This window comes from Sphaerodactylus townsendi, linkage group LG14 (assembly GCF_021028975.2).
Source record: "Sphaerodactylus townsendi isolate TG3544 linkage group LG14, MPM_Stown_v2.3, whole genome shotgun sequence".
In the NCBI taxonomy this organism is placed as follows: domain Eukaryota; kingdom Metazoa; phylum Chordata; class Lepidosauria; order Squamata; family Sphaerodactylidae; genus Sphaerodactylus; species Sphaerodactylus townsendi.
Window position 1 is genome coordinate 12,699,271 of NC_059438.1, and position 25,123 is coordinate 12,724,393.

Here is a 25,123-nt window from a genome sequence, read left to right on the forward strand (position 1 = left end):
GGGGGTGCGTTGAAATATATCGCTGTCACGTGGATCCCGCGTAGACCAAAGTATTGATATATGTGTATTTTAAAGTATATATCTGCCTTGATCAATATTGATCGTTGATCGGTTGCCCGCTCTCCCCGCCCCAGCCCATCCGGAAATCCTTCACCTAGGAATAACACCGCCGATCATAGTTCAATAGGCATAAAAATTTAATTTAAACTTGTATATATATATTTATATATATAGATATTTATATATTTATATATTTATATTTTTTTAAAAACTATGAAACAATTTTTGAGGGGGAGGGGGGGGGCGAAAAGACACAGAAATGTATATATTTAAACAACCCAACATGAATGGCTGTACAGGCGGTTGGATTTCATAATTTACTCCAAAGATATTGCGTGGTTGCCGATTTAAATACAAAAAAAAAGCTACATTAAATATACAAGAGAAGGGTGTTGTTGTTTTTCATACAAATCGCTTCCTCCTTTATCTTTCTTTTTTTTTAAAGAAAAAAATTTGTCTTTCCTCTTTTCTCCCCTCCCGAACACTGCAGTTTAGTTGGAGACTCTCTCCCCCCCCCCCCACCCAACCCCTTTCCTAAGAGGCGTGTCGACTCTCCAATGAAATGAATTACAGGCGCGGCCCGATGCGGAGCCGCTCCGGATTAAACCCGCGGCAGGGGGAGCAGGAACGCACGGACCGCACCTCCAGATCAGAAGTCGCGTGGCTTTCTTGCTCTCTTGGAGGGAAAAAAATATCAATAACAGCCGTCCAAAAAAAAATGTCAAGGGCGCACCGGCCTGGAAATAAATTTTTGAAAAACCAGAATAGGGGGTGGGGGGTGGGGGAGGGGAAGCCAAAAAAAGACCCCCCAAAAAGACACCGTTCAAGTTCCGTCGCGGAGTTAAATATGGGACGTACCTTTCTTCAGCTCGTAAGGCGCCTCTTTGCCCAGTTCGAGGTGCGCCTGACTCCGCAGCGCCTTCGTCTCCTTGGCCAAAACCTCCGCCCGGTTCAAAAGAGTCTGGCTTAATCCGTTAAAAGGCGAGCTCCCGTTGCCCGTCGAGCCGGCGCCGTGGAGGGGTCCGAAAGAGCCGTAGTTCGTGTAACCCGCGTAAAAAGGGCTGGCGTAGTAGAGCGGCCGGGAGAGGACCGCGGCGCCGTTGGGGAAGGGGCACTGCGCGGCCGACGGCGACCTCGACGGCGGGGGCTGGGCCGAGCCGGTGGGCCCTCCCAAGCCCGGCGGAGCCTGCAGGGCCGCCTCGCCGCCGGCCCCCTCTTTGCCTTTGTCCGCCGACGTGGCGATCTCCGCCAGGGACCACAGTTTGGGCTTGGAGAGCGCCTGGGCAGGGGGCTGGGGCCCGTGGATGACCGACGTGACGTTGTTGGAGGGCAGCCCCGGGTGCAGCTCCGTGGAAGGGGGTCTGTAGTGGAGGGTCAGCGGGTGGGCCGCCGGGGGGTCCTCTCCCCCTCCGCCCGCCGTCAAGGGCGGCTGGTGCGCCTGGAGCAGCAGCCGGGCCGGGCCGCAGTGCGCCAAAGGCGGGGAGCACCCGGGGGCGCCCTTCGACGGAGCCTCTTCCGCGGCTTCTTTGCAATCCGAGTCGCTCAGGGCGCCGTCGGGGTCTTTGCCCGGCGCCGATGCCTTCTGCTCCAGGCCTCCTGGGAGGGGGGGGGGGAAGCCAGAGGAGGGGCGTCAGGCCTGTCTCTAGTCGTCCTTCATCCTCTCACACACACCCCACCCCCCCAAGCCTTTCGCTTTCTCAGCGGTGCCACAGATTCCCCATTGCTATTCTAAGAGTCCCCTCTTTCTGCCCCAAAGCAGAAGCGGCCCACTCCACCAAGAACCTCAAGGGCCCCCCCCCACCCCCTTCACCCCGTTCCCTTCGCTTGTCCCGACCCCCCCATGTCTCTGCTAAGTCCCTTCTTTCTCTCCAAAGCAGCGACTCCGTCAAGGAACCCAAGGACCACCCCTTTCGCCCCATTCCTTTGGCCTCCTCAACTGCGCCCACCGAGCCTCTATTCCTCTGCAAAGGAATCCCCTCTACCGTTCCCAAACCGACCCCCACGTCCCTATAGGGGCAGGTGAAAGGCCCCCCTGGGGCACAAACGAGGCCCCGCGCATCCTAGAAGCCACCACCACCCCCTGCCTGCTGCGGCCCCCTTTACCTGTCTCCGGGGCCTCGGGGTCGCCCTTCTCCTCCAGCTTCTGGCCTTCCTCCTCGTCGTTCTTCTCCAAGTCGATGTTCTCCTCCTCCTCCTCGTCCTCGCTCCGGTTCCGGGGCGTCCAGGTCATCTTGTTCTCCTTCTTGAGCCTCCGGCGGGCGTTGGCGAACCAGGTGGAGACCTGGGTGAGGGTCATCTTGGTGATGATGGCCAGCATGATCTTCTCGCCTTTGGTGGGGTAGGGGTTCTTGCGGTGCTCGTTCAGCCAGGCCTTGAGGGTGGCCGTGGCGTCGCGGGTCGCGTTCTTGCGGTAGGCCGGGTCCCCGTAGGGGTAGGACCCCAAGGGGGCCGCGTAAGGGTGGTAGCCCAAGGAGCCCGCCATGCCGGGCGTGTGCTCGTAGGGGGAGCCCTGCAGGGAACGCGGAGAAGCCAAGTAGGCCAAGGTGAGAAAGGTCTGCCCCGGAGCATTCCGGGAACTGCCCAAAAGCCCCCCCCCCCACCACACACACACACCCCGATTCCTAAACAGTTGTCCAGTATATTTTCCTTTCTCCTGCCAGGCTGGGCCTAGCGACTTCCGAACCTGAAGGGGCATCCCGTGAAAACTTAAACGTCTGGATGCGACCAGAAGGTGGCCCCCTGTTTTGTCCACCTGGCACGCCCCCCCCCCTCGTATTTTCGCCCTCCTAGCCTGCGACCCTTTCCCCCCTCTGCCACGTGAACCAGTAAACACTAACAAATCACACACACACACTTGAATACGACCTCTAATTGAATGCGACCTTTCAGACGAACGCTTTCACGCGTACAGACAGGACTTTCTGGGCGCTGAGAAGCCATAGCACAAAGCCGGCAATAACACCCCCACCCACATATACTCATATACAAGCTAATGCCCACCCCTACGCCCAAAAAACCCCTAGCCCAAAGTCCAGAAGAGGAGTTATTAAGGTCCAAACTGATTTCCGCTCTACAACCGGCTCCTGCATAGGCCTAAATCCGCCTCTGAACGCCGCCTTAATTCCCTTCCAAACGCCACTAGATTGTCCGGGACAAATCACACTGGGGTTTTTTGTTTGTTTTTTTTTGGGGGGGGGGGGAGGAACCGGATCAGAGCGCTTCCCCGCTTCGATCCGAAGGGGACCGACCCGTTTCTCCGAGCAAAGTTCTGGAGAGAGCCGTTTCCCGGGGCCTCCCCGGGGGGGTGAAATAGTTTTATTTTTAAAAAAAGATAAAGACAAATATTGTGAGAAGCCGACTCAATCGCCTCTCTGCTGCCGTGCCTTGGGAAAGCCCGGCTCGCTGCTTGTTTTTTTTTTGGGGGGGCGGGGGGGGAATAGTTCGCAATATTGCGGGTGGCTAATTAAAGGAGCGTTAAAACGGGAATCCGGTCCCTTTCTCCGTCGTAGTCAAATTGATGGAGATCTAAACGACTTGAGTTTAAACAAGGGGGGGGCGACGGCATTTTTTTAAAAAATTACTGCAACCTGAAGAGGCTGTTGTCCCGACGAAAGGGCACGCAAACTCTTCCGGGGGAAGGTCTCATTCATTAGGGAAAAAAAAGAATTACGATAAAATAAGATCTAGAGACCTTACAGTTTAGAGGGTTGGGGGACTTCTATTTTCCCCTACACTGGAAATCTTATAGAACTCGGCGACTTCCAAATTACTCTGGGTTCTGAAGGATTGCAGAGCTGCCCCGGGGACTGGGAAGGCCTTACTTTCGAGTAGACCTGGGGGGGTACGGCCCGGCTGTCCTCTTGTTCACCCTTACCCCGGGAGTCAGTCCCAATCCGGCCGTCCTTTCCCTTTCGAAACCAACCCAGCGCGCTGTGGCTTGTTAGCATCGAAGGACTACGCCGGAACCGATTCGGGTCGCAGCACCGGGAGGGTGGGGGTGTAAACTGCCGGTCCTCCGCTCTCCCGGACCGCCGTTCCTGTCCTGTCCCCGTCCCTGCCCGCTTCTCCTCTGCGCCTCTCCAACCCCTTAAGCGGTTCGTATTTGGGGACTTCCTTTCCCCCTCTCCAGCCGCCTCCCGGGTCAGCCTCGGATAAGTTATTTTGCGCCCGTCCAGATCCATCCCCCCCAACCCCCTTCCACTAATTTAGGGGTGGGGGCGCGACCCCCCCTTCCCAAAAGCCCGTCTTACCACGTAAGAGGAGAAAGCCGCCGCCGCCGCCGCCGCTGGATCCGTGCTGTACTGGAGATGGGAGTTGTAGCCGGGCGAGTGGGCGCTGAAGGCGGTCGAGCCGGCGTAAGGGGAGAAAGCCGAGCCGGACGACGAGCGGCCCAACTCATCCGTCCGGGGCCCCGAGATGACGCTGGTGCTGTAAGCCGGGCACGAGTAGAGAGCCAGAGACGCCGACGGCTGGTACAAATAGCTTTGAGGATACGACATGGCCGAGCGCAGGCATAGACCCGCCAGCCAGCCAGCCAGCCACCCGATCCGGCGCCCGGGGGGGCTTCTCGAACCCAGGACCCTGTTGCAAGGGGTCGCCCGCCCGCCCGCCACGGAGCCCCTCCGCTGGACTCGCGCCCCTCTTCGCCGCCTCCCCGGCGCAGCCGATCTAGCCGGGCGCCGCGGCCAGCCGTGCCTTTTCCCCCCTCCCTCCTCCTCCTCCTCCTCCTCTGTCCCCCCCCCGCTCCCCTCCTCTCCTCTCCCCTCCTCTCCCTCCCTCCCCCTCTCTCTCTCCCTCTCTCTCTCTCTTGGCCGGGCCGGCTGGCTTGCGCTCTCTCTCTCTCTGCTTCTTTCGCCCCTTCGAGGCTCTCCAAAGGTCCGGCCAAGATGCGAAGTTGCAAATTGTGGTTTCCCGACGCCGGAGCCGCGGCGCGGGCGAAGCTCCACCTTCCGCGGGTGTTGGCGGAGGCAGGCGGCGAAGGGGGGTGGGGGTGGCTGGGAGAGGGGTGGGGAGAAAAGGAGAGAGAGAGAGAGAGAGAGAGAGAGAGAGAGGAGGCTGGCTCGTCCCTGCCGGGTTTGCCTCCGCTGAGCAGCCAGCAATGCGCTCTCTCTCTCTCTCTCTCTCTCTCTCTCTCTCGCTCCCCCCCCCCCCTTTCTGGCTCGCTTGCAGACTCAACTGCGCCGGCTTCTGGTTGGCAATCGACAGGCGAACCTCTTTAGCGGAGATCACCTCCAACTTTCTTCATTTGCTAAAGACACCATCAGCGCAATTTCCCTTTTGATTTATGGCCAGGCGCCGGCTCGGTCGCTCGCTCCCCGGCTGGCTGCGCGCGCTGGAAGGCCCCGGCGGCGCGCTCTGGCTGGCTGCGCGCGCGGTCCATAACAAGATTGACTGGCCGTTTAGAAAGGAAAAGGAGAGAGAGAGAGAGAGAGAGAGAGAGAGAGAGAGAGAGAGAGAGAGAGAGAGAGAGGAAAGAAGGGACAAAGGAATCGGAGTAAACAATTAGGCTTATGGCAATTAAAGACAACAAGTTCTCATTCTAGCGTTCACTGCCTTTGCGATCCACACGTCGGCCGTGCAAACACCGGGTCTCCTTCGAGGCCAGCCCCACAAGGCTGGCGTTCAGTTTCTCAACAGCAACCAACTTGCCTTTTGGGTCACTCGGTTGGATTCTGTGGGACCCCCCCCCCCCCCCGCGAAGCGCTTAAAGGGACTGCTATTCGCAATTCGCTTAAGCCGGCGCTTTTTGCCCTCCTCCCCTCGCCCTTCTTCCCCAAATCGAGCGGGTGGGAAATGGCTCAAAAGGGATGTGCGGATCCGTTCACTCCGGATCAACCTCTACCCTCCCGGTCCGATGAACTGCAAGGTCTGCGAGCGCGACTCAAGAGGGTTTCCCTGTCGCTTTCGGCGACCGGAGTGGCGTGCGGGGCGAAAGCGCCGTGTACGGTCTTTGGCGTGGGAAAGTCGGATTGGATTCTCGGTGCCCTTTAGAAGTTTTTGCTCTTGGGGAAACCTCTCCTCCTTAGCCTACCTCACCGGGTTGTTAATGTAGAGGTAAGGTGAAATCCCACATACCCTTTTCTGAACTGGAGATCTATCCATCTATCCATCTATCCATCTATCCATCTATCCATCCATCCACCATCCATCCTTGCTTCCTGGCACAAACTCACATCATCAATCATTTCTCTAGAACCAACACCGTAAACGGATACATGAAGCCCCATTGCAGGCAATGGTACTACTCGGACCTCTCGTGGATCGTGGCCCAAACTCTTGCGCCTGCAGACGCCTTTCCTAGTTGGTTATTTCGGGAGCTTTACCAGCCCAACTGGTACACTGTTTTCTTGTCTCGCCGTAGGGCCACGGGGAGCAGCGGTCCCTCTCTGGTCCCCCCCCCCCCAACCTGTTGCTGCCTCTGCAAGAAGACACACCACGTGTCTAACCCCCTCTCTCCCAAGACCCTAAGCAAGATGGGTGGGTTTCTATCAAGTGTCATCCTCAAGAAAGTTACTCCATTCTACGTCCATTCATTTCAATGGAGTGACTCTGCCTCGCTTGCAGTGAATATCTTCGTTTTAAAGAAAGGATTCCTTTTGTGAACTGGTTGGAGGATGAGCTGTGTGTGACCCCTGGAGGATCTCTTTTCCCTCCCTGCTTTTTTTTGAGAGCAAGGGAAGGGGGGGGGGGTAAAAGGGGAGGGAGGCGGGCGGGGGGGGGGGAGGAAGGGGGCTCGAAGAATGGACTGGCCAGCGCCTTCCCTCGCCCCCTTCAGCGCACCCCCTCCAAACCTCATCCGAGGCTTAGGAGAGAAAGTCGATTGCAACCCGGCGGACCCCGAGAAATCCCCGCCGATGGGACAATGCGATCCCCTTGAGTTCTAGCAGATCCATTTCCCAGCAGGAAGGCAGGGGAGGGGATTCCTCTCCCCCCTCCAGCCCCCAGCTCCTTTCGGAGTAAAATGCCACTAGATCTCTTTTCTCTCTCTCTCTCTGTGTGTGTGTGTGGGGGGGAGGGGGGGTTTCAGTCCCCGGCACTTTCGAATCTGAACTCCCGCGCAAGCAGCAATAACCGCCCCCCCCCCCCACACACATTTTTTGTAGACTTCCTTTAGGGATGCTCCGGTGACAGTTGTAGGTCCCCCCCCCAATGCCATCTAAAAGGCCCTGACTGTTCGCGCGGGGGGGGGGGGGGTGAGATCTTGTGTGTCTATCTATCCAATGCAGAGCTGAGACTCCTACACCCCCACCCCCCCACCCCCCGTGTTGTATATTGCAACTCTCGCTTTTTTGGCTACTTGCTGTATTACACTTGCAAAACAGCGTGTTGAAAAGTACAGTGGAATGGAATGGTTTTGCACAGGCACTACTGGGAAAGGACTGGTTTCAAAAGAAAAGATCCAGGCAAAAGTTTCTCCAGCCTCTCCCTCCCTCCCTCCCTCCCTCCCTCCCTCCCTCCTTTCTTTCTTTCTTTCTTTCTTTCTTTCTTTCTTTCTTTCTTTCTTTCTTTCTTTCTTTCTTTCTTTCTTTCTTTTCTTTCTTTCTTTCTTTCTTTCTTTCTTTCTTTCTTTTCTTTCTTTCTTTCTTTCTTTCTTTCTTTCCTTTCTTCTTTCTTTCATTCTTTCCTTTCTTTCTTTCTTTTTTTCTTTCTTTTCTTTTTTTTTTTCTTCTTTTTTTTTTCTTTCTTTCTTTCTTTCTTTCCTTTCTTCTTTCTTTCTTTCTCTCTTTCTTTCTTCCTTCTTTCCTTCATTCTTTTTTTTTTTCTTTCTTTCTTTCTCTTTCTTTCTTTCTTCTTTCTTTCTTTTTTTCTTTCTTTTTTTCTTTCTTTCTTTCTTTTTCTTTCTTTCTTTCTTTCTTTCTTTCTTTCTTTTCTTTCTGTTCTTTCTTTCTTTTCTTTCTGTTCTTTCTTTCTTTTCTTTCTTTTCTTTCTTTCTTTTCTTTCTTTCTTTCTTTCTTTCTTTCTTTCTTTCTTTCTTTCTTTCTTTCTTTCTTTCTTTCTTTTCTTTCTTTCTTTCTTTCTTTTCTTTCTTTCTTTCTTTCTTTTTTTTTTTTTTTTCTTTCTTTCTTTCTTTCTTTCTTTCTTTCTTTCTTTCTTTCTTTCTTTCTTTCTTTCTTTTCTTTCTTTCTTTCTTTCTTTTCTTTCTTTTCTTTCTTTCTTTCTTTCTTTCTTTCTTTCTTTCTTTCTTTCTTTCTTTCTTTTCTTTCTTTCTTTCTTTCTTTTCTTTCTTTCTTTCTTTCTTTCTTTTCTTTCTTTCTTTCTTTCTTTCTTTCTTTCTTTCTTTCTCCGGATTGATACCCAAATCCTGAACCCACGACCCTATGCAAACATGGGCATTGAAAGCAACACTGTCCTCCTTTAAACACGGCTGATTTATTCAGCAGCTCAGCTAGGCTTACACAGGGGTAAGCTTTCCAAAACCTTATGAGGCTTTTCCAAGCGTCCTTTCCTAGTCAGATTGGCTCGTAAATAATCTTCACGGTGGGGCGGGGGACTCGGGGGCAGTTAATGCCCCAGACTTCAGTTATCCGGACAGACAGTTGAGTTGGGGTCTTCAAACCACACACGTCTGGATTTTTTTTTTTTTTTTTTGCAGACTGGCAGTCCGTCCTGAGATTTTATGGCTGCATGAAGGATGCACGTCGGTGGGATTTACTCCCCAGTAAATACGTCCTTGTCCTCTGTTCTGGGACGCCATTCCTTCCACCGCTCGCGCCGGCGGTCTTCACAACCCATTCACTTCAATGGCATCAGCTTCGACCCCCAACGTGTCGGCTTAACTGCGCTACAGAGCGAGCGGTTCGGCCCATTCAACTGAACTGCGCCCCAAACACGCAGACACTTCGGATCAGACTGCGAATGAAGTCTCTCGGGGGCGGGGTTGGCACTCTTCCAGACTGGGGGGGTAGAAGGGGGTGTCGAGAGGAGCTGAAAGACTGTCCCGGTCATCCGGGCCCCTCTGGAGAATTCCCGGCCTGCCCTTCCTGCTTAGAAGGGAAAGAGAGATAGGAGCTGGGAATCCCTTTGATAAATTCCTTTGATACTCTCGATTGCGGAAGGCAGAATGCTGTATTGTATGAAAGACGTTAGGCCCCTTCCACACAGGCAGAATAATGCACTTTCAATCCACTTTCAATGCACTTTGAAGGTGGATTTTACTGGACGGAATAGCGAAATCCACTTTCAAACAGTTGAGAATACTAAAAGAAAGAATGGTCAATCAATCGTATTACTGCTACTACACATGGCAAGAACACTCCAGCAGACTGAATAGCAACTCTCAGAAACTGAACACTCCTAGTGAAAGTTGTTGGTTTGTTTATTGTTTTTGCAGAAGAGTTTGGATTTATTGCTTTTCTCACTTTTAGCTCAATTTCTCCCTCTTGGGATATCAAAGAATATATGATGAAGATTCAGAAGACAACTGTGGAAGCATTCTGCACATGGAAGGTTTTTCTTCTGTTGACTGCCCTTTAGAAGGGACCCAGAGCTTCACGGCACTTCAGAGTACCATATAACAACACCCCTGTAAGATGGGCAAGAGTGGCGAAATATAAACTCCCGGAATTTCCCCCAATGCAGTTGGCAACGGCAGGGATGGGTCCCAGAGTCGTCATTTTCCTGCAGCCAATTGAATCGGTTGAGAAGGAGTACATTTCCCTTTTAAGTAGAGTTTTAAGCTCCGGGACTACAATTCCCGAGCGCCTCTCTGTCCTTAGGCCCCGCCTTTCTGACTCTCCAGGTGCTGATTGGTGAGTTGCTCCCAGACGCTCCCTCATGGTCAACCGCGATTGGTCCTTGCCAGCTGCCACTCTGGGTTGCCAACAGAGCCACTGTGCAGCGGAGGCGCTATGGGGCCGGTGGAGACGCGCGGGCTTCTTAGCATGGCAGATCCCGGCTCTCTTTGCAAGGGAGGAATCCGGATTCGGACAGGTGAGCGGGGGCTGGGCAGCCTCTAGGGGGAGGAGAGGAGCCGCGGCCTCAGCCTTGCCCAGGATCGAACCCCGTCTGGAGATTCGGAGCCCGTCCCGTTGCTTGCTAACGCATTTGCATCTGCATTTGCGTTGCAAAGTGGGATTAGCTGCCTTTGCATCTGGGGATGGCAAGTGGAGCAGGAATGCCAGACATTCACCCGGAGGCTATTAAGCCGTTGCTAATGATTGACTAGAGTCTTGTAGAGAGGCGGGATCCAAACGTTTAAAAAAGACAATAAAAGAACTCAAATCAGTGTTCTTTATTTGCTCTGTCCGTGGCTCTAAACAGGGTCAGAAGTCAGCTCTGCTGTGCTTTGTGGGGTTTCGCCCAGGTAAGTGCAGTGCCCATAGTAGAGTCGCTCATGGGGGTCTGTGCGCGCGCGCGTGTGAACGGTGCTTTTGGCATATCTGGGGGCGGGGGACAGTGTGAAGGGCAGTTACCTCCGAAGACGCTTGATCACATGCAAATCCGGCGCAAAGGTACGCCGGTCTAAACCCCTTCACTTTTGCAACGGGAGTCAGATCGCTTTCTGCTCTGTTTCATACAGGCGCGGGCGCCTAGTTGTGAATTTCTGGTGGCTTAGTGGTTGTGTGCTTCTTAGGGCTAGTTAAATAGAGATATTGGTGGCCGGTGTTTTGGAATGCAAGAGGGCTTTGTGCGTATGTGTGCAAACACGCACATAAACAACAGAGGGCTATTTGAAAACTGATGAGAAGAAGGTTTGATTTACTTGGCTGGAGATGTAATGTGTGTGTTTAAAGTGCTTATTCTATCTGAACTAATTCTATATATGTATATGTGTGTGTATACATACATACATATATATATATGTATACATATGCATATATATATATATATACATATATAAAATATTAGATCTAGATAAATTGATATAGATCTAGATCTATAGATATGCATTTATGTATGTATAATTTTATTCTAGCAATTGGGAATGAGGGTGTTGCTCCAGTTTCATAGCAGAAACCACCTCACTTATATATAAGCTAATTTAAATATAATGTTAAACACAGTGCATTGCAAAACAATTCTACAATGGAGTGTTGTGTGAGTTTTCCGGGCTGTATGGCCGTGTTCCAGTAGCATTTTCTCCTGACGTTTTACCTGCATCTGCGGCTGGCATCTTCAGAGCATCTGATGGTAGTAAAGCAAGTGGAGTATATACACCTGAATATATTGCTTTACTATCATCAGATGCTCTGAAGATGCCAGCCACAGGTGAAGGCAAAATGTCAGGAGAAAATGCTACTGGAGCACGGCCATACAGCCCGGAAAACTCACACAACACTCCAGTGATTCCGGCCGTGAAAACCTTTGACAATTCTAAAATGAGTCAGCAGACATTTAAAATACTCTGCAGGCTGCTGAGTTTTCTTACTTCTAAAAATGACTACATTCCCTTTTTCTCAGTGGCAACTCTTCCCTATTGGTTTTACGGTGTGTGTTTTCCACGGAAGACCCCCCCCCCCCCCCCCGGCCCTTGACCCACAATGTTCAGTTGGACAATTCCCAAATATAAGATCACAGTTTTACAGTGCACTTTTCGAGGGAGTATGGTCCACTGAATACAATGGGACTTATTTCTAAGTAGCTCTTTTAAAGATTGCTTCCTCTTCATTTGTAATATGTGGCCCAAAGGAGCTCAGCCGTCCACTGAAGTGTCCCCTTGGTAATTTTTGATAACTCTGTTTTCCTATTAAGCTAGGTGTGGATTGCACAGCTGTGATTGTTATTGCTGGGTGTGTTGCAAGTGGTGTGGATTCAGTTTGCCCATTAATACGTGTTTGTCCAACACACACAGACAATACTAATGTAATATCACAGTACCCCTTAGTAATGCATTTTATATTGCTGATCTTCTAATATAAATCCTTAGTGAGGTCGTCACGAGCCCTGTGTGAAATCCAGTTCCACAATACGAATTCTGTTTGTTTTCAAGTGGCTAAAATGTACAGGCTCGTAAATTACTGATGTGTGCCTTCTCCCTTCATTCTGCACTACAAATCAAAGAATCCAGCCCTTTTTGGACATCCTGGTAAGCTGGAATCTCCCGGGCACCCTTTCTGAGCGGCCTGGCAATAATTATTATTTTGTGTGTGCGCGTGTGCTTATTAAACAGATGTCCCAAATGGGTTCTGTTAGTTTAAAGCAGCAGAGAATTAAATTTGGTGTTCTTAAAAAAAAAAAAGATGACACAGGCTTGTTGCCTTTGGTAAATAGACCGATTTCCCACTAGCCAGGTTCCTGTGTATTTTTACATTCTCAATCCACACAGGTGTGCACTTTCATCAGTTTTCAGTTCTTCTCTGGCGAGGGTATTTTGTCACCAGGTTAATTTTTATGCCTTCAAAGCTCTCTCCCTCTCCCCACCTCCCCCCCCCCCTTCAAAGAGCCTCCGTCATAAGCCTCCAACAATACTCCGTCTTCAGCAAGTTGAAGAGCTTTTAATGCGTTTAACGCTAAGTGTGTGTGCATGCCAAATGAGAAGCAATTTGCATCCAGCTCTCTGCTGTCTTGCATCCATAAGCTGTTTCAGCTACCCTCTGGGACTCGGAGAGCAATAAGGTAGGATGATTGCTGTATTAGCAGCCCCTTCTCAATTGCTGTCATTCTTTTCTTTTCTTTTTTTAAAAACAAAAAAATACTTTCTCACATTTGCAAGTTTGATTCTAGGTTTTGTTATCACAAGGCGGCCTGGGCTGTTACGAATTGTGCTGCCTGTCACTGCGGCAGGTCGCCCTCACCGTGGCATTCCTGTTGTCTTGGCACTGCAGTTTTTCAAGAGCACTGTAGATAATTTTGGGAGGTATTGAAATATTTAGCGGAGGCTTCCTTTGCTATGCCTGTCGCCTTGGCTTTGTGTCAAATTGGGGATTAATTTCCTCAGGATGTCTCTATTTGCCGCTTTTGTCTGCACTATGGTAGATCTTGCATGGCCAGGTGAAGAGACTCTCCTTAGAGAGGTTTTAAAAAAAGAAGAATGTAAAAGAGCATTGAAAAAACTATTAAGAGAATATCAATCTAATCTCCTTTGATGGGGCCTCTCTGACACCTTCTGATTGAAGGGAAATGCGAACTTGACGTCCTCTTGCGTTCTGCTTTGTGTTGCTCGAATGGAAAACTTTGCCAGCGTTGGAGGAACCATAGCACTTCCGCTTCAGCAAATAGTAATTAAGGCTTCACCAACCTTTATGGATTGGGGTGGAAATTGCACCGGTTTTGAGTTGCGTCACGTGCCAACCCAGTTAATGTCTGTGGTTGTTAGCAAGCTAGTTCAGAAAAAACCACTGAAGCTAAGGTCAAATAGATGCCTGCACAAAATGCACCGCAGTACCCTTGTGGGGAAAAGAGCAGTCCTACGGCCAGTAGAATTTATCTGCTGCATATATAGACTCTTATAGGATTCATCAGGGTATTCCCACCCCCTTGCTATTAATAATGGGGTTTTCTTAAAGTTTTAAATTAGTGTGCAAGAACTGGGCATTGACCTGGGTAGTCTGATCAGATCAGATCTCAGTTGCTAAGCTAAGTTAGTATTTGGATGGGCAATCTCCAAGGGACACCAGAGTCACGAGGTGGAGGCAGGAAATGGCAAATGGCTTCCAAACATCCCTTCCCTTGAAAATCCTACAGGGCTACCCTACGTCAGCTATGACGTGACGACGCAAAAACAGCTTAAGCAGTGACTGGGTCATTCCCTAAGAATGGGATTCCTTAAGAATGTGAAACCCCCGGCCTAACCAGTGCGGTAGTGGTTAAGAGCAGGTGGATTCTAAAAAAAACACTCCTTTTTATTGTTGTATGTTGTTTTCCAGAGCCAAACAAGCAAGATACAGAGGACAAAGCCTTCCAGTGTTGTTTACTCCTAGTGATCGTGTTGAGAACTAAATCACAAATCTGGAAGCCCTCCACAGTTGCCAAGGGACATGCTTCCCTCCCCACTGAAGCATCAGAGAGTCAGCGTGGTGTAGTGGTTAAGAGCAAGTGGATTCTAATCTGGAGAACCAGGTTTGATCCCCCACTCCTCCACCTGAGTGGCGGAGGCTTATCTGGTGAACCAGATGTGTTTCCGCACTCCTACATTCCTGATGGGTGACCTTGGGCTAGTCACAGTTCTTCGGAACTCTCTCAGCCCCACCTGCCTCGCAAGGTGTGTATGGTGGGGAAAGGAAGGGAAAGGAGCTTGTAAGCCACATTGAGTCTCCTTACAGGAGTGAAAGGTAGGGTATAAATCTAAACTCCTCCTCCTTCTCTTCTTCTTCCTCTTCCTCTTCTTCCTCTTCCTTCTCCTCCTTTTCACTCATAGATGGGCTAGGATTTTGTTTTGGAATTTGGACTCTTGACAATTTACGGTTCTACAAGCGTTGATCTTTGTTCAGCGTTAATATCTCGACACTCCTTTTTGATTGTTGTATGTAGGTTTATATTGTAATTCTCTAATTACCAGAGATTAATATTTCTTCTTTACCCGTGGGGGAAAACTGAGGCTGGGCTGTCCAAGGCCACCCAGAGAGTTGATGGTTGTCAATAATTAGACTCCATGCTTTTTAGATCAGGCCCAACCCTCTGGCATTCATGTTACATTCGGTTCTCTTTGCCAGTCATTTGGGTGTGCTGTATTTTAATTTTACCGATGTGATTAACAGGTGTGTAGGGTTGGTTTTTTTGGACGACTCTTTTTCTCTCTCTTTTTTTCAACTTTTACTAGGAGGCTACGTGTGAGAACAAAGATCTCCAAAAGCTGACTCACCGTTCTGAGCTGTGATGGGCCCGGTTTTCCCCGAGGGAACCCTGTGGGTGGGCCATGACACTTCACACTGCAGGTTGAGGCTCACATGATGGAGATTTTGAGTACCAAAAAAAAATTGAACCAAATCCCTGCATTTGGAAAGCTAGCATTCCAGGGAGAATGCTAGGTTTAGAACTGATAACCTCCAGGTGGGAGCCCAGAGAGCTGAAACTACATCTCCAGCTGACAGAGATCAGATCCACTAGAGAAAAAGGCTGCTTTGGAGGGTGGGCTCCACTCAAGGGCGTACTGCCCAGGGTTACATAGGGGGCCAAATGTCCCCGGGCTGTGGCCATTTAATCACGTGGGGGATAGAAAATCACTCCCACACCCTTTCTCTTCCCCCCCCAGTCCTTACACTGACTTTAACACCTGGTGCAAAAAAAGTTGTTTGGTTGTGGTGGGGGGAGGGCGGCCACCCACACGGAGGCCGGAAAACTCAGATTTTGCACCAGGCTACATTTTCCCTAGATACGCCTCTGGCTCTATGGCATTGTTCCCTGCTAAGGTCCTCCCCCCCCCCCCCAAGACTGCCCTCCCAAAAGCTTCACCCTGAAATCTCCATAAATTTTGCAATCCAGAGCTGTTTGGCTCTGCAAGTTCCTCCTCTGTACAGGTAGAAGTGTGTGTGTGTGTGTGTGTGTGTGTGTGTGTGTGTGTGTGTGTGTGTGGAGTATGGAGTATGGAGTATGGAGTATGGAGTATGGAGTATGGAGTATGGAGTGGCATTCTATCCTTGAGCCCTTACAGGGAGAACTCAGGTTTAAGTTGACCCACACAGTGTGGTATGTCTTCCTTTTTATTGATTTATCACCCTCAGTTCTAGTCCTGCCTTTCTCATTGAGACTTCAGGCGGGTTGAACAGCGCAAGAGACTTCATAGCACCAGGAACGGGCTACCCGGTAAACTAAACCAGAGGGTTCAGATGGCAGAAATCTTTGAACCAGCAAAATCTGAAACCAAGTTGTCACCAAGTGTGAGCATTAGCACTACATGTCGAATTATGCGGGTGTGATGCGAAATACCTCCACTGGAGACACTGGAGAGAGGCTGCCAGTCTGAGTAGGAAATATTACTGAGCGTGTGTGTGTGTGTGTGTGTCAAAGTTCCAGTTCATTATAAGGCCAGGTGTTCATGTGCATTCCATCAACCTTTCATTATAGGTTTCAACTAGAAAAAATGTAGACATTTTGTATTCCACAGTGTGGAGTAGGGTTGCAAGCTAAGAAATTCCTGCAAGGGTGAGTTTTGGGAAGAGAGGGACCCCGGCCATAGAGTCTACAATGCCATAGAGTCCACCCACCCAAAAAAGTCACTTCCTCCTCCAGGGGAGTTGATCACCATAACCCGGAGATCAGTGGTAACTCCAGGGGACCTCAGTCACCATCTCTAGGTTGGCAGACCCCTTCCACACATTTATTTATTTATTTTATTTATTTTATTTATTTTATTTTACATGCAGAATAAAGCACTTTCAATCCACGTTCACAATTGTTTGCAAGTGGACTTTGCTATTCTGCACAGTAAAATCCAGCTGCAAAGTGGATTGAAAGTGCATTATTCTGCCTGTGTGGAAGGGGCCATAGTGTAGAGAATAAATAGATCTCCCTCTTTTTTACACTCTTACAGGAGTCGAACGCAAAGAACTGGATTCAGACGATGGTCTATTTTACGAAAGTGCTACCCCACTCGTGGAAAGAGTAATTCCATGAACGCACAGAGGACCTTTGATTTCAACCCACACTCCTTTCAGGTGTGGAAGGTAAGAGAAGGAAGAGTTCCTTTCGTGCTTTCTCCTTTGAAATAAAACCATGTTCTAAAGTGTTTACTTAAAAACAGGTTGGACCGAAGACAAGAACTCTTCTCTCTTCCTAAGGAGCACAGGAGGAAGGCTGGGCTACTGATGAAAAACAAGACATGGGTATTTGACCTTTTATTCAATCAGCATTTCAGCTGTTGAGAATGAATCAGACATGTCGTCTTGCAAAGCAGGTGGAACGTGGCAATCCCTTACTCATGAGTAGCTACTAATTCTCTTGGGAACCGTTTTGCCCCTTTAAGAACTTCTTAGTGGAAAACTGTACACAACTGCCCTGAGGGATCCAGCCCTTCCTATTTCCTTAAGCAGCATTACTTTATATCCTTGTTAGTTGCCTCTTGGTAGTGCGTGGAACAAAGTTTAAATCGAAAGACAAACAGTTTCTGGTGACAATTTATTCTTGCAGTTACAGCCTCAGCCAGCGTGATGTAGGGGAGGGAACTTGGGTGAGTGAAAGAGTTAAAGTACTGCAAATAGTAAAATACAGAATGGTCAACTAGTCACATTACTAGAACCAAAGAATCATAGAGTTGGGAGAGATCCCAAGGGCCATCAAGTCCAACCCTCTGCCGTGCAGGAACACACAAAACACTCCCCACATATGTTCATCTGCCTCTGTTTAAAAAACCTCCAAAGAAGGAGACTCCACCACTCTCCGAGGCAGTGAATTTCACTGTCGAACAGCCCTGACAGTCAGAAAGTGCTTCCTAACGTTTAGGTGGAATCTCTTTTCCTGCACCTTGAATCCATTACTCCGTGTCCTAGTCTCTGAGGCAGCAGAAAACAAGCTTGCTCCCTCTTCTTCTTCTACTACTACACATGGCAAGAGCACTCAGGCAGTCTAAATAGTCATGCAGGGAACTGAACATTCAATTTTGGGCTTGCTTAATAAAAGGAAACATTTCTTACGCAATGCGTGATTCGTGTTTGGAATATGCTGCCGCAGGGGGTGGTGATGGCCACTAACTTGGATAGCTTTAAAAGGGGCTTGGACAGATTTATGGATCTGTGGCTCCCAATCTTGATCCTCCTTGATCTGAGATTGTGGCTCCCAATCTTGATCCTCCTTGATCTGAGATTGCAAATGCCTTAACAGACCAGGTGCTCGGGAGCAGCAGCAGCAGAAGGCCATTGCTTTCACATCCTGCATGTGAGCTCCCAAAGGCACCTGGTGGGCCACTGTGAGTATCAGAGTGCTGGAATAGGTGGATTCTGGTCTGATCCAGCTGGCTCTTTCTTATGTTCTTATGAATCTTCTCCAGATTCTGCCCCAAATTTCCAAGAATTTCCAGTCCAGAGTTGGCAACAGGATTTATAGCACTGATATTCCGGTAGGTTCATCGCCTTTCAGCGGGCTGTTTTGTGAGGGAGCACATAAATGTTTTTCATTATGATTTTAGTACTTTATAGACCCATAAACATACAATGAATGAACTCATTTTGCACTTAGCTGACATGTTTATAATGCTATATTCCATAACAATATTTCTTTGCTTCTGGAAGAATGTATTTTCCCTCTAATAATTGGAGACACACTTTATTCATACACCCCAACTGGACAGGACATGGCGTTGTAGTTAAGAGCGGTGGACTCTAACCTGGAGAATCAGTTTTGATTCCCCACTCTTCTACATGAGTGGCGAACTGTTGTCTGGAGAACTGGGTTTGATTCCCGGCTTCTCCACATGAAGACTGCTGGGTGACCTTGGCCTAGCCACCGTTTTTTCAGAACTCTCTCAGCCCCACCTACCCCACAAGGTGAACGTTGTGGGTAGAGGATCGACTTAGTGGATCGACTTAGTGGCATTATACGCCAATGCAAACCCTCTCTTCCCAAAACCCTGATCTCCCTAGCCTTTACCCTCAAATCTTTAGGAATTTTCTTTTTTTTAAAATAAAGTTTATTAAGATTTCTAATTACAGTTGTTTAAAACAAGAAAACGAACTTAGATAGAATTCGATAATCAATACATAACACATTTCAGTTAATAATTAAGTAATTATACATATCACATCCCGTCTTTCTATTGATTATCTTCATTACAATTTAGATACAAATACTAACCGTAACTTTATCTCCACGTCTATATAGTTCTGACCATCAAAGCAAAATGACATGTTCGAATATAAAAAAAGAACCTCAACAACTTTTATTCTTTTTTACTAATTGCTTTGTTTCTAAAGAAAAACTAAATGTGGTATGGCATTAGCGAAATAAAACCTTTTACAGAAGTTCTCACTCCTTTCCCTATAGCTGTCTATATAATATATCATTTTATATTTTAAACAAAATTTACAGTTTATAAAATTGTATAAATGGTTTCCATATTTCTTCAAATCTTTCAGAATTGTCTTTCAGCCTCCAGGTTAACTGATTGAGATTCATTATTTCCTGCAGTTTATCTTCCCAATTTCTCACTGTTGGCACCTCTTTCTTTTAAATCTTTAGGAATTTTCTAACCCGCAGTTGGCAATTCTAGTCCTTAACTATGCCCTTTAATTGAACTAGTCTAGAACATTTTTTGTATTGCTTTGGAAACTTTTTGAGTTACATTATGAGAAGACAAGTCATTGGATAAGACAATAACGCCAGGAAAAATGGAAGGCAGTTGGAAAAGAGGGAGACCCAAGATGAAATCGATTGATTCTATAAAGGAAGCCACGGTCCTCAGTTTGCAAAATGTGAGCAAGGCTATTAACGATAGGATGGTTTGAAGGATTTTGCACCAGGCTAGATTTTCCTTAGATACTTTTAGAAATTGGGCAAGCTAGATAAAGTTGGCAGCTGCCACCATGGCCCAAGGGCCTTCACTGTATGACTTCACTATAGGCTCACCCTAGCAGCCATTCTTTAATGCTTTGGTGCTGTTTTCATGCTTTGGATGCGTTGCTTTGTTTGTTTGGGAATTGGGAAATTCACCCTGAAACAGGTAAGGATAGAAGGGTGAATTTATGCGCAGTGGGACTGGCTAGCAACGCCATCCTGAGGTGAGTTGCTCCAATTTAAGCTCATTCATTTCAATGGGCCCAGACTGGCATAACTCTGCATAGGATTGCTGTAAATCTGATCGCCGGACCCTTTGCGTGTGTATCTGTATCTAAACGGCAGGCCTGATTACACTTTAGAACATAATCCATCTTCGGAGGCGGATTTATAGAGAATCTTTACCGGCAAGAACGGCATCGATTGGTTCGGGATGCAGCCGAGAGCCGCCGTTTCGATTGGCCGCAATTTGCTTAACGGGGTGAGCATTTTTAAAGAGGAGGTTTGTTTACCTAGCCGCGATTGTCTTCTTCCCTCCCAGCCTTCTCTCTTCCCTTGAACGTCTTGGCCAGCGCGGGATGGCCGCAGCAATGGCAGCCGCTCCTGCTAAGCGTTTAAATGATGGCACCATTACGTGAAGCGGTTTGGCAACGAAGGGACTCCAGCCAAGAATTACACCTGCTCTCTCCTCTCCTTCAAATCCCGACTTTGCCTGGCTTCTGCAGACGATGATTGATTTGTTTGTGACAGATGGTAGGAAACAGCCATTGATTTTTCAATATTTTTACCTTAAAATTATTTACAATTGTAACCATGGGGACGTATTTCCATGGGCTGTCGGCTTCTGAAAGACTGGGGATAATATTTTCTGGTCCCTGACAAGACAAATTATCTATAATGAGCACAGTAGCTGAAGGGTATACTTTTATTTTAAAATATGTCAATAACTTCAGTGACTAAACGAATATTGATTCAGCATAATGAAGGCTGAGTAACGTGAAAATGAGCTCTTCGAGAGGAAGCCTTCCTTTCTTCCCCCTTTCCCTCTGTCCTAGCTCGTAGCAAACATGGCTGCTATTCTTCATGGCTGTCTGTCAAAAACATGCCACGTTAGAGACAAGTCACAGTGAAACAACAGAGGGCACAGGACTCTTTGGGAATGACAGCCACATTGTGCGGAGTGTTTCTACAACTGGAGAGGGTTTCTTCAATGTCAGTCCTGTGTCTTGGGCCCCTTCCTCACATGCAAAATACTTCACTTTCAATCCACTTTCACAACTGTTAGAAAGTGGATTTTGCTATTCCACACAGTGAAATCCAGCTGCAAAGTGGATTGAAAGTGCATTATTCTACATGTTCAGAAGGGGCCTTGGAAACATCACATAGGACAGTGGTGGCGAACCTATGACACGGGTGCCAGAGGTGGCACTCAGAGCCCTCTCTGTGGGCACAACCTGGGCCGCTGGGCATGACATGTAGGTAACCCTGTTAAGTGCTGTTAAACCCCACTGATTTTCATGGGAAGAACTAAAGCACAATCCTTTACCTGGGAGTGAGCTCGGTTGCTGGCAGTGGGGCTTGCTTCTAAACCCTCCCAGGGTCGTGATTCACCCGTTAGAAGAGTTGCACGGTTGCTTCAAAGCAAAGCCACTGACTACCACCAAGCTTACTCCCAAGTAATGCGCGCCTTGGAGCCAACCGTTTTTTCTAAACTAAAACCTCAGTATTCAGGTTAAATTGCCATGTTAGCACTTTGCAATAAATAAGTGGGTTTTGGGTTGCAGTTTGGGCACTCGGTCTCGAAAAGGTTCGCCATCACTGACATAGGAAGACTTGAAGGAAAAGTATAAGATAGATTGCGTCCTCAGTCGAGGAAGGCCTTGTTCTCTGGTGTTCCAGAGATTAGGACCAGGAGCAGGGGTTTTCAAACTATGGCCCTCCAGATGTTCATGGACTACAATTCCCATCAGCCCCTGCCAGCACGGCCAAGTGGTAGGGCTCATGGGAATTGTAGTCTATGAACATCTGGAGGGCCACAGTTTGAAGACCCCTGACCAGGAGTAATGGGTTCAAGGTGCAGGAAAGAGATTCCACCTAAACATCAGGAAATACTTCCTGACAGTAAGGGCTGTTTGACAGTGGAATGCACTACCTCGGAGTGTGGTGGAGTCTCCTTTTTTGGAGGTTTTTAAAGAGAGGCTGGATGGCCATCTGTCAGGAGTGCTTTGATTGTGTGTTCCTGCATGGCAGGGGGTTGGGCTTGATGGCCCTTGGGGTCTCTTCCAACTCTAGGATTCCAAAGGAAGGGCTGTGGCTCAATGGTGGAACATCTGCTTTGTGGGGAGAAGGTCTCCAGTTCAATCCACAGTTGAATGTATCAGGTTGGAGGTGATATGAAAGATCTTCACCTGGGACTCTAGAGACTGGCCTGGATGGAAAAGTGTGGAGAAGTGGTTAAGAGCGGTGGACTACAATCTGGAGAACCAGATTTGATTCCCCACTCCTCCCCAGGGGCGGAAGAATCTTATCTGGTGAACCGGATTTGTTTCCTTGCCTATATAGACTTTCCTTGAAGTCTATAAAATTATGCATGGGGTAGAAAATGTTGACAGAGAGAAGTTTTTCTCTCTTTCTCACAATACTAGAACCAGGGGGCATTCATTGAAAATGCTGGGGGGGAGAATTAGGACTAATAAAAGGAAACACTTCTTCACGCAACGTGTGATTGGTGTTTGGAATATGCTGCCACAGGAGGTGGTGATGGCCACTAACCTGGATAGCTTTAAAAGGGACTTGGACAGATTTATGGAGGAGAAGTCGATCTCTGGCTACCAATCTTGATCCTCCTTGATCTCAGATTGCAAATGCCTTAACAGACCAGGTGCTCGGGAGCAACAGCCGCAGAAGGCCCTTGCTTTCACCTCCTGCATGTGAGCTCCCAAAGGCACCTGGTGGGCCACTGCGAGTAGCAGAGAGCTGGACTAGATGGACTCTGGTCTGATCCAGCTGGCTTGTTCTTATGTTCTTATGTTCTTATATATACACGAAGCCTGATGGATAATCTTGGGCTCGCCACAGTTCTCTTCGAACTCTCTCAGCCCCACCTGCTTCACAAGGTGTCTGTTGTGGGGACAGGAAGGGAAAGGAGTTTGTAAGCCACCTTGAGTCCTCTTGCAGGAGAGAAAGGTGGGGTATAAATCCAAACTCTTCCTCCTCCTCCTCCTCCTCCTCCTCCTCCTCCTCCTCCTCCTCCTCCTCCTCTCCTGTCTCAGGACCTAGTCTTCCATGGGAGGACATACTCATAATTTATCACAAGGCTGTCAGCTTTCAGAAACAAATTTTTCTAAGAAATGGTTGGTTTCTGAGCTGTGTTTCTGGGTGCTTATGAAAAACAGCACCCACCTGATTTATATCTCTCTCTACGAAATCTGTTCTCCACTAAATACTTTTGTTTGTTGCTTTTCATTACATCTGCCTTAATTGATTTTATGGTCAAGGCCTTTGGCATTTTTTTTTAAATGGTGAGGTATAATACTCCCCCATTGCTCTTCAGTGCACGGAAGACAACAAGGGTAGTTTTGTCCCTTTGAGATAGGATGTCTGTGTTCTCTCCACTCTCACAACAAATTCTTTTCCTTTCTTCCATACAGGGATGGTTTCATTTCCAGCAACGCCGGCATCCTTGGGCTGCTGGCAACAGCTGGAGTGACAGGATTCCTACATAATTCAAAACCAGTGGAAGCATTTCTCCCCTTTCTGTTTACCGTGCGCGCACATTTCATTTCCAGGGTGATTCAGTTTGCCTTCATGGGATCTGATCTGCTGCTTTGACCTGTCATATTTTATCTCGGTGTCGTTTCGAAGGTCCATACGCCACTTCCCTTTGCTACCTTGCTTGTGGGGAAACAGAAAGTAAATTGTTCCTGAGAAGAAGGCATGGGTAAAAAAATTTCACAATACTAGAACCAGGGGGCATTCATTGAAAATGCTGGGGGGAAGAATTAGGACTACTAAAAGGAAACACTTCTTCACGCAACATGTGATTGGTGCTTGGACAGATTTATGGAGGAGAAGTCAATCTATGGCTACCAATCTTGATCCTCCTTGATCTGAGATTGCAAATGCAATCCAAATTAGAGTGCACCTGCTCTTCCCCACTACACCACGCTGGCCTCCCGGCTTTGGTGATCCTATCCCTGAACGGTGCTTTGCCTAAATGCAAACCTGGACCCTGAGTCTAGCAGAATTCACAGAGAAATTTCATGAAGAAACTGCGTGGATTTGTTAGAAATTTCTGGAGATTTGGGAGTGGAGGCTGGGAAGAGCAGAATTTGGAGAGTGGTGATATCTCTGTGGGTTATAATACTGTAGAGTCTACATTCCAAATCTTGTCAGTTTCTCCACATTGGGGGGTGAGGCTGATCTCTGTGGTTGGAAGGTAAGTTGAATTGTGAGTGATTTCCAGGTCCAACCTGGAGGTATATCCACTAGAAAGGGGATGTGCGATTGAAGTTACCAAGCAAGCAATTGTTTGCACACAATCAGGCTAGAAGCCACAGACTGTATAATGTATGAGTTTACGAAGTCTACAGTATCTATGCTTATGGGGCTGTATCTCTGGAATGCCCCAGTACATGTTCGAGTATTTCTCTCACACAGAAATAAGCACATTCATAAGTACTAGTCAACAGTTCTACAATTGCTTCCATAATCTCCACAGGGATAGCTATTAACTTAACACTGAACACCCAACACGAGCTACCAGCTTCCGGATATGTTCTGGCTTCGACAAATCTTCAGAGGAACGTGAGTGTGTGGTATTTTCAATGTTGGTCAATAGGTCACATATAAGATTGTTCTTACAAACATCAAGTTGGACTTCATTTGTCTCTGCAAAGCTCTCTCTTGCTGTGAAAATGTCCAGATATCCAACACTGAAAATACCACGCACTCACCAGCCACTGACGTTCCTCCGCATTTTGCCTCCTGTGTTTGGTACTTGCTGACTCAGTTGTTATATCTTGGTTGGTCTCAATAAAAGGTCTTGAGCTACTGTTCGTCTTGGAAATAATTTGTGCATGTGCTGGGGTACGTAAGGCTCCGGCAAGTGCTGGATCTGTTTGTGTGACCCAGGTTCAAAACAGTTTGCTTGAGCATTACGATGATAAATCTTGAGCAAGTTGATTGGATCATTAGGATGACCAGATATTTGTTTGTTATCCCCAATCAAAAAACCAGTTCCTGGAGCAGCTAACAATGTAATTAAAAACAACTGAAATCACAATACTAGGAGGAAAAAAATAGGCACGTCCAATTAAAACATACGCTTCACAGACGAGAATAAAATGCAAATAGTGTGACAGGCCAGAAGCCCAGCAAGTAACGTCAACGGACTAAGGTCTATAATATAATACTGAGGGGATGAAAAAAAAACACAGTTCATTCAAAATCTGGAATGGCAAATTAGTTTTTAACCTGGTACTGGAAGGACAACAAACCGGGCAGTAGGTGAACAGCCACGGAAGCAGCATTCCAAAGCCAAGGTGCTACATCCGAAAAGGCCCTGCTTCTACCTATCACTCGTCTTTTCTATGAAAAAGGAGAGAAATAGATACAATGATCTAAGAGGACAGGCTTTTAGTTATTTTGAACACAGGCAAGTTCACTTTGAACTGGGTCCAGAAAAGATTGGTGTGTGTGT

General features: G+C 48.0%; 2 protein-coding genes across 8 annotated transcripts; one reads left to right on the forward strand and one right to left on the reverse strand.

Annotated features, from left to right (window-relative positions):
* Positions 1 to 282: 282 nt before the first annotated feature.
* Positions 283 to 4,767, reverse strand: IRX5 (iroquois homeobox 5). Its single transcript, XM_048516223.1, has 3 exons — positions 4,311 to 4,767; positions 2,164 to 2,569; positions 283 to 1,656 (listed from the first exon to the last, which is right to left on the reverse strand). The coding sequence occupies exons 1-3, from the start codon at positions 4,557 to 4,559 to the stop codon at positions 902 to 904; spliced, it is 1,410 nt and encodes a 469-aa protein (XP_048372180.1). The 5' UTR covers positions 4,560 to 4,767; the 3' UTR covers positions 283 to 901.
* A 2,287-nt stretch (positions 4,768 to 7,054) lies between these two features.
* On the forward strand, positions 7,055 to 23,471 carry LOC125443827. Of its 7 annotated transcripts, none has more exons than XR_007246179.1 (5): positions 7,055 to 7,064; positions 14,201 to 14,209; positions 15,463 to 16,601; positions 19,964 to 20,175; positions 23,073 to 23,471. XR_007246179.1 is itself a non-coding variant. In XM_048516174.1 (5 exons), the coding sequence occupies exons 1-5, from the start codon at positions 9,909 to 9,911 to the stop codon at positions 23,251 to 23,253; spliced, it is 558 nt and encodes a 185-aa protein (XP_048372131.1). In that variant the 5' UTR covers positions 9,645 to 9,908; the 3' UTR covers positions 23,254 to 23,471. The 7 variants fall into 7 exon arrangements, 2 of the variants coding, with proteins under 2 accessions (XP_048372131.1, XP_048372132.1); XM_048516174.1 differs by lacking the exons at positions 7,055 to 7,064; positions 14,201 to 14,209; positions 19,964 to 20,175 and adding exons at positions 9,645 to 9,990; positions 10,321 to 10,363; positions 19,785 to 19,903 and having other exon boundaries at positions 16,469 to 16,601; XM_048516175.1 differs by lacking the exons at positions 7,055 to 7,064; positions 14,201 to 14,209; positions 19,964 to 20,175 and adding exons at positions 14,270 to 14,465; positions 14,759 to 14,873; positions 19,785 to 19,903 and having other exon boundaries at positions 16,469 to 16,601.
* The last annotated feature ends 1,652 nt before the right edge of the window (positions 23,472 to 25,123 follow it).